At 39.4% G+C, this 9017-nt stretch overlaps 1 protein-coding gene across 1 annotated transcript; it reads right to left on the reverse strand.

Annotated features, from left to right (window-relative positions):
* Positions 1-4916: 4916 nt before the first annotated feature.
* On the reverse strand, positions 4917-8245 carry LOC134559831 (interleukin-8). Its single transcript, XM_063415060.1, has 4 exons — positions 8052-8245; positions 7127-7262; positions 6298-6381; positions 4917-5737 (listed from the first exon to the last, which is right to left on the reverse strand). The coding sequence occupies exons 1-4, from the start codon at positions 8110-8112 to the stop codon at positions 5707-5709; spliced, it is 312 nt and encodes a 103-aa protein (XP_063271130.1). The 5' UTR covers positions 8113-8245; the 3' UTR covers positions 4917-5706.
* Between the last annotated feature and the right edge of the window lie 772 nt (positions 8246-9017).

Below are 9017 nucleotides of genomic sequence, written 5' to 3' on the forward strand. Positions count from 1 at the left end.
ACTGATAACATTTTTGGTAAATGTGATCACCACTGAGTTTACTGTCAATGGTTATCTTCCCCATTATCTTGTATTTCTTTCTTTTCTTCCTTTTTTGAAATTTCCAGATAGTGTGACTCCAAATTGCTTCAATACATGGAGGGTACAGGACTATGCCAACACATTGTGCTAAAAGTTATGGCAATAAACATGAGCAAAGAATATTTTCTTTTTTAAAAACTAAGAAATTAAAATCGCTAGTGAGTGATGCTGTCAGGAGTAAACTGAGGTGGCAGGAGAATAAGCAAGCTAGTAACATTCTATGGAAAATAGGCTACTGGAAAACACCCAACATTTGATTTAATTGAAATTTGGTATTTTTACCTTTGGTTTTCTTCTAAACAGTGAAAGTCCTCATAAAATGAAATTGATCAGGACATTGACTGAAAAGAATAATTTTGCTTCGCTTCAAATACTATTTTGCTGTGAGCTAAGATTAGTTTAATTTAGATGAACTTTGCCCTTAGTGCTTCAATGCAAGCTTGAATTTGATAAAATCATTGCTTTCTAATGAGGGGTTTTTTTGTTTGTTCAAATTCTCATTTTTCTAGGGGAGCATTGTTCCACCAGCAGACTTTCCATCTGGATCGCCCGGGCTTGTGTTCCTAGTACACACCATTTGAAACAAACTGTACAGGGTACTTCTCATGTATTTTCTTCTTCTTTTTTTAATAGTCATTTTCTTATCAGAAGACATTTCATGCTCCCCCTCATCCTTTCCTCCAAGCAGGAATAGTATTGTGAGAACTTTTTGACATGGAAATGACTCTAGCCTGGCCTGCCAATAGGTCAGGTGTGTGCAGGTAGATTGACAGCTCTTTCCCATGTTTCCCAGCTGAGCCTCCTGCTGACTTCGGTGAAAGGTCTGTGTATGCAAAAAACACTTAGGTTTTCCTTGGTGATAACAAGGAGTGGGTAAAGCTGCAGTGTTCAATACAAACAGCTACAACAAAGCCTGTTTTCTTTGGCTCTTCTAATTGAGATTGTAGTGAGCAGTGCTTACGTAAATTGCTTCTCTTTCACAGAATGACAGGCTTTGCTGTCAGAGGTGAAGTATCAAACAGAGAAGAAAGCAGAAAATGAGGAGCTGATAGAATTTTGACTACAGGGATGCAGTAAGTCAGCAAATGTATATTTACTGGCTTGATTATTGGTCTGGCAATTGCTGCTGGCAATGTCTGACTAAGCAATGAAGCATCTGGGTGGCTGTGCATTCCTTTATTGGTTATTGATAAGTCAAACACAAAGCTTTCAAAGAGTCAGGCTTTTTGACAAGTCACTTGCTCTTCATTGTTTGTATTGTGTGCCTTTCACACAGAGGTCTGACACCTTCATGGACAAACTCTTACTTTTCAGTAAGAGTGATAGATGGCAGGGGGTGTTTCAAGTTCTGCTCTTTGGTCTTTTTCTGGGCTTAGTATATCTTGTTTCTCCTTTACTTTTTACTTTTGCAAAAGCCTGACCAAAGGGAGAACACGAGTCAGTCATCTGTCGGTTATGATTATCTGCTGCTATGGCAGGTGGCTGTGCTTTTTTGAGTGCTTGTGAATAGCTACTCGCTTTCAGTTAGAAACCTTGCCTTTTGACTACACTGTAAATGTTTCATCTGTGCCTATGCTTTGCCCCCACATAGCGGTTCATTCTCACACATTCTTATTCCTTCAAGAAGTTCTGCATCTGGTAAAAAGAAGCCCACGTGGTCCATGCTCTTATTCTCCTGTCCTCTCTCACTGTTCACAAAATCTGCCACTAATGCTTTAGACACCGTTCACACAGAAATGGTACTTCAAGCTTTTGCAATTTTATTGCCATTTTGGCTTTAGCACAACAGTTGAATTCTGATTCTCCTATCTGCTTACAAACTCATAAAAAGTGTGACTGTGAAAACAGAAGAGGAAAAGAAGAATTGTCAGTATTTTGGAAGTCTCCTTATTTCTATGCAAACATGTAAATATGTCTTTAATACAAGAATCAGGCTAAGAGGGTGGGATTATTAATTTGCTTCTCTTATGAGCTATGAAGCTTTCATCATTCTGGTAAATTGTTTCAAAGTAAAAGCTAGAAATCGTGACTCTTAGGAGTGCAGGGTGAATGTTACTTCAGTTTTTAAAAATTATTTTTGGAAATCTGACATTTTGTATTTAGCTGAGTCAGAAAAGCTGCTTAACTCTCCTTTGCAAAAAGTGAAGGCTCCTTTGGAGGTAAGTTGATTAACTGGGTCCAAATATGCTCTCAAACCACTTGCCTAACAACTTCTTTATTTCCACAGATTTTTATAGGGTGTCTATGTATGAAAAAGTTTTCTGCAAAAGATAAAAAGATTAGATTTGCCCCAGTTCACCTGTCCTCTAGTAAGGAATAGGAGAAATTGACAGACTGATACTGGAGTTGTCAATGTGCACTTTGGGTGGCGCAGTCTTCCTTCACACTTCTGCTAGTGTCCTTGGCTGAGTCGGTGATGATGGCATCTGGGAAACCTAGTGCAACCCTTTTCTTTCAAAAGAATATTGATCACATTCTTCATGAATTTGAATTTCCGTGAAATAAGGTAATTGGACCTATCAAAGGTTGATTCTTGTTAAAATAAATGATATTTGTTAACGGTGAAAAGTTATTCAGCATAGCTATGTTGAAATCTGCCTGCAGAAGGTTGTAGAGATGTCACACTGCTGCCTGCTTCATGAAAGGGCAGAGGAAGCAGTATCAGTGAGCCTGGTTATACCTATAACCTTCCATATTCTTCCACAGAATCTCCCTCTCCAGAATTCCACAGGAATTGTGAAGTAGTCTTTGCACTGACTGACACCAATGGTTGTTACTTTGAACTAAGTCAACTGAGGTAATGTTAAAGTCAATTTTGATGGCAGTTTTCAACAGCAGAGATCTCAGGCTTATTTTTACAGGTGGCAAAATTCTTGTTTCAGTTGTGCACACAGAAACAAAATGCCTATGCCCTGACCCCAAAGTTTCCATGGCAGTTTGTGTAATTTCTAAAGGATCCATTTCCTCTAGAGTTGCTCATGATATCTTGTTATAAACAAGAATAAATGCTTGAAACAAATCTGCAATATAAAGTCCATCCTATGCATAATTTTCCTGGGGAAAATTGGATTTTCCATTGCTATGTGATAAGAACATAAGAAAATCAATTATTTTAGAATGGGAAGCAGTGCATAATCAAAAGCAAAGAAAGCATGGATCATGCATTTGTCACCTAACACAAAACGAGGATGTTTGTGTTAGCCAATATTATGTTTATGTTAGCCAATGTTCAGCACAGACCGAGGAGCTGAGAGGCTGAGACCCTCATGTTTGCATTCTCTATTCTTCTAAGAAGTATTTTTCAGGGACTTTCCAGTATTTCTTCCCATGACTTCCTCCATCGTTTGCAGTGTTTATACATTAGAGACAAATATACTTTCATTATTACAAGGATGGCAACCATGGAAACTCGAGGGGACAAATTGCAGTTCTCCATACAAGAGCAGAAGTCCTGTAACCAGGGAAAGGGAGCTTGAGGATAGGAAATGACAGGAGGTCATTGCTTGGTCAGTTGATAATTGCTACTTCTCTGGCCCCCCAAATGAACCTGTTGGTGAAAGAAGGAAACAGAAGTGGTTTGAAATGAAGGTGAAGTAAGCGGCCAAGAGAATAACAGAGGACAGAAAGGATATGTAAACACCTCTGCTGCACTTCATTATGGGCACTGAAGTGAAAGGAAGGTGATGAATGCACACGGCAGCTGTAAAGTGGAATGGACTTCTGACAGTCTTGTAGAAAGAGTTTAGATGCTAAATGAAGTGACCAAGGGGAGCAGAAACTTCCGTGAGACTGGGAAAAGGAGAATATGGACAAGAACGTGTAGTTAGCTGCAATGAAATCTCAGGGTCCATCCTTTCACTGTGGTGCAAATGTCCCGACCCTTAAATCACCTGCTGGCCAGCTGCCTGCTGTGTTGCACAGACATGCACACGTACACACAGAGACACTGACTGCATGATCTGCATGTTTCCAAAGTATGCAGTTCTCCCCCATGGCTTCTGCATGACCTGACAGCTGGAGGGTCACAGGGCACATTGTTTAAAGTGGCAGAACTCTTCTAGCTGATGCCCAAATAACAATGCTGAAGGAGATGACCAGCATCAATCTTATTGAGAAAGGTCTTCAGGAAGAAGCAAGCCAAAGAGAGTTGTCTTATTTTATGATCACAATGTTACCCAGCAAAAATCCTTCTGCTGTTTTATTGCTATCTAGATAGTAGATAAAAGTGAAATAAAAGTGTGCATCCCTCAAATAAACAGTTACACTCTAGTTAAAAACAATAGTCTTTGAAACTTATGGTGTTTCTCTCTTATTCCCTGTTTCCTTCTGGAAGATTTTTAAGAGAGGCAGGCATCATGTGTTCAGTACACTGCATTTCAGGGATCAGAATAGGAAGCAGTTGTTACACCATGACAAGTGCTTGCTCTTTGGGTACCCAAAGTAAAGGTCACAAATTCCCACTTCGATGGTCAGATAGTGCCCTTTTACTGTAGTAAAGATTTACAGCTGTGGGCCTGAAGTGGACACTTAGTGATGTTAAGGCATCTGGGCGTAAAACCCTTTTATCTGCAAGGGAGCTAAAGAAGGGGCCTTTCCCTAGACCTCACCAGTCCCCATGGACTGGGAACAGCCTGAAGAGAGGAGAGTGAGACACTTCCCCCCCTCTAAGAATCTGTTAGTGCAGTCAAGAGTGCCAGATTACCATAGCAGGGGAAGTTATGGTACCATGGACTTAAAATTTTTAATTTCAGTTCCAGAATGGCAAAAATAAAGCAGAATTTTCAAATAAAGCAAATGAAAATTTAAAAGATCAAACAGATAACAAATGGGTTTTTTAATATAAAACTTTTAATAGTACATTTATAGGAATAATTACACTGTCACAATCAAACTCTATGTATGTAAAATACAGTTTTTTACATTAGCTGATGGAGTGGCTAATGAGACATACAATCAAGTACAGAGTAATGAGACTACATATATTTCTCCAGAAATGAACAGCAGGAATGAAGAATCCAGTAGAAATTAAATAAATTATAATTGTTCTCTTTCTTACATAGAAACTGCTCAATAAATACATTTATAAATACCATAGAAATCACAATACATAAATATAAAATAGTCTTACACATTCTGTAGGTTAGGATTTTCAAGTTAGACATTACAGTTCACAGTCTTGCCACAGGCTGACCGTGGTTCAGGAAGCTGTTGTTGACACAACATACTGGTGCACTCCAGGGGAGCAGGAGGATTCATCAGTTTGCTGGTGAAATAGCAAAATTATCGGGCTTAGTGTAAATAAGCTGTGCTGCAGGTGCATTGCACCTCACTGCATAGGTTTGGCTAAAGTGGCTGCCAAGGGTTCTCAATCTCCTTCAGCAAACCACTTTTCCTTCAGTGTCATGGGCAGCATGTCCCATTGACAACATTGACCATTGTGAAAGACGTCCTTCAATACACACAGTTAAATAAATAGATAAATAAATAAAACCATCCATAATTAACATCATAACACTGATGCAGCATGTGGAAGATGGTGCACTGCTTAAATGATGCTTTTCCCAAACATTTCCCTTGAGAGACGAGTAGAAGCAGTTCCCAGATTTTTTTCTGTCCCAGTGTGTCTTAGAGAGGAGAGTCAGAATTTTGTTGAGCCCTGTTAAGAGGTGAGGGAAGAGGATAATTTAAAAGAAGATTCAAGTTACCACTGCTTAGCGCAAGCAATTTAGGATGTGAGGTCTCTTTCCAATTTTTTGTTCTATCTTGAAGCACAGGGAGGATAAAGTTGATGTTTCAAAAGCAGCTACTTAAATCCCAGTGTGTGCATGTCTAGCATCCAGCTGGGAAACCTCTGCAGCAGGAGCTTCTGCAGTTACTCACAGCAAGAACTTTGTTAGCTCAAATTAGCAACTAAATAAGGGAAAGATTACTTTTTAAAAGCCTTTTTTTTTTCAAAGGGAGACAGGCACTTCTGTGCTTCCCTGCAGACAGAGTTGCTGGTATTCAGGGGTTTAGTACTGACCTATCAGCTTGAGCAAGGACCCTGAAGCATAGTCAAAAGAAACGAAGACTGATTCTATAATTAAACAGGAAGCTTCCCTGTTCTTTTAATCTGATAAAGAAAGACTGGGAAGCATCGCTATGGAATCCTATAAAGTGGCTTTTTCTGGGAGGTTTGCCACTCAACTGCCCAGATAGAGAGGAAATGGGACTTACCTGGCCAAAATTGCCTTTACAATCAGCTGTACCCAGGGAGCAGTGGGCTCCAAGCACACCTCTCTGCCGTCTTTCAGAGTAGCTCTGCAAAACAAGGAATAAAGAAAAGTCAGGAAACTACTACATGGATTTGGTTTATTCACAGAATGTAATCTTGCATTTTTAGCTCAGATAGTATAAATTCATCCCTACAACTCTAGGTTAGACTTGGCTGTTTTGCTTTATGTGTTATACAACTGAGGAGACTAGAGCCATCCAGAATTGTGAGTCTCTGTGTCTGCTCTCAAAGCAGTCACACATTACCAAAAATCTTTCCCTCTATATGTGAATACTTGTTTTGGAATCGTTTATATTACTAAAACTTTCTTATGCAACAGTTGAAATCTCCTGTGGTGGAAAGGTGTTTGAGCAGAATAAGGACTTTTAACATTTTAGCACCTTTGTTCTGTTCAGACCAGGTTAGGTTGGTTCACTGCTTGTTGTAACTTAGTTTTTCTCCTTGAGACTCCCTGCCTAATAAATGCAGGATTCAAAGTACATCATTATGTTGTGTACTAAAAGCTGACAAGTCCATGAAATTCATGTTCTACTACTAGAAATATTTAATATGTCCCCTGACAGATAAAAAATGGTCGGTTCAGGAATATGTAAGGTCATAGAGACTGTGAAAAACATGGTGTTTCTCTTAAAACCATCCCTCTCAAAATAAAAACCAAGTCTGGCTGCATGAGGTCAGCATGCTGACTATGGTACTTGTGAAGCCTAAAAGCCCAGCAGCAGTGGCAGCAATTCAGGGGCAGAGGAAGGAACCTCTTGCTGAGCTACTTACATGACTTCAACATTCTTGCAGTGGGGGCCGCTCTGTGTCAGCTTCACATCTTGAATGGATTTTGGGGGAATGAACCTTGAATGAGTGGCTATGCACTGGCACCGGAGCTCAGTTCCCATCCTGGCAAGAGTCCTACCTGTGAGCAGAAAAGGCAGATAGGGGTTTGACAGGTGGTCTTATGGTCAACGTATCAGACATAAAGCACAGCTGCTCTATTGTAACAGCATTCTCAGTTAAAACATTGCATTTGTCCAAGCTGCCTAAATCCTCATGCTATAAGGGAGGGTTACATAGGTTTCAGGAGAGCTGATGCCCAAGTACTTTGGTAACCAAATTAACAAATCTTTTAAAAATGAACCCACACATTTTGTGGTTACTAACCATACTGACTACAGGGTATGGTTAATTGCATCGTTTTAACATCTGGATCAAAAAACCTCGCCACTCTGATGAAGACAGAGCCCTAGATTTGTTCATTAATTGGAGGTTTGCCCATATTTCTGTGTTCATATTGTTTGTCTCCCTTCCCAACTGTGTATTACTTCCTTGAGGCAACATGGTCACTAAGCAACAAATATGAGATGATAAACTGGTATTTGTGTGGGAAGGGAGAGAAACATTAAAACACTTCAGAAAAAAAATCTGTCTCCAGCCACAGAAGAACCTGTCGCTGGCCACATACACTTCAATTGAAACAGAAACAAAGCAAATGCATCTTGCATCCTTGAAATTTTTCCCACAAGATGTCAGTAACTCTTCAGTCCGAGGTCTACATGGTAGATTTCTGACTGAAGAGAGGTGCTGAAAATCTCTCAAAAGAGACTAATTTAGTGAGACAAATAGAAAGCTGTTCTGCAAGGATAAGCCTCTCACTTGGTGCCTTGGCAAATCTGCACCAAGGGGACTTTTGGGAAGGTTTACTTACCTTGAGATACAGCTGCTGAGATCAGGAAAAGAGCCAGGACAGCTACAAGTTTGCCGTTCATGGTGGGACAGAGTTTTCTGCTGGGTTGTTTAGGTCTAGTTCTGTGAGCCTGAGTCCCAAAGGATTGTTGATTCCTGCTGTGTGTGAGGATTGTTGATTCCTGCTTATATACTGTTTTGTGCCCAGCCTCTGTACTCTGCTGGCACGGAGATTGCGTTAGAGGAATTTCCCAGATGCAGTAAAAATGAGTCACATGACTGTTGTGAAACTTCTTCCTAGATGACAAGGAATTATTCTGCGGATAATGATACAATGTTTAATTTATTAAAATAGTCACACATTCCAATTATTTCAGTAGACATGTAAATTTTGTGTTTTCTCTAAAGCATATCCTTATTTAATAATATAACTTTAGTATGGTTTCAGTTACATTTATGTTCTTGCTTATTATTATTTTGTTCATGATTATAACTGTTCTTTGTAGATGTATCAGGTCTATATTTGAGACACTGAATTTCTTATTCCCACTTACAATGATAGCTTCTGCTTACCTGATATAAGCCACCAGAGAGGAACTCAAGCAGTGCTGAAATTACTGAGAAGCTCTTTACTGGGTCAGAATTTTACCTCAACATTTTTTTGACATAAAAGATTTTCATTTTAGTTATTTTTTCCCTCTGTTCAAGGGGCATGATACAAAGTAAATTCATCACTAAATCTTTGTTTCTAGAAAGGAATCAAGGCTGCAGTATTCAAAGCTCTCTGTGGGAAGTAGATATTGAATTCTGAATGGATGTGAAAATCATGCCTGTACTTTTCATGTTACACATGTTAATGAATGATAAACACAGGTGTCATTATTATTTTAAGGACGGCATGATAATAATGACACAGAGGATGCTTTCTATGCAAACTAAACAGCATTACCTGCTGAACACAAGTGGTTTTGTTTTCTCTGTAAGTCCA

The sequence above is a fragment of the Prinia subflava genome, chromosome 18 (genome assembly GCF_021018805.1).
Source record: "Prinia subflava isolate CZ2003 ecotype Zambia chromosome 18, Cam_Psub_1.2, whole genome shotgun sequence".
Taxonomy (NCBI): Eukaryota; Metazoa; Chordata; class Aves; order Passeriformes; family Cisticolidae; genus Prinia; species Prinia subflava.

Coding starts and splice junctions, on each gene's coding strand:
- LOC134559831 (XM_063415060.1), bottom strand. CDS start 8,112: ATGAACGGCAAACTTGTAGCTGTCCTGGCTCTTTTCCTGATCTCAGCA. Junction 7,263..8,051: donor CTCAGCAGCTGTATCTCAAG/GTAAGTAAACCT, acceptor TTCTGCTCACAG/GTAGGACTCTTGCCAGGATG. Junction 5,738..6,297: donor GTAAAGGCAATTTTGGCCAG/GTAAGTCCCATT, acceptor ACCTCTTAACAG/GGCTCAACAAAATTCTGACT.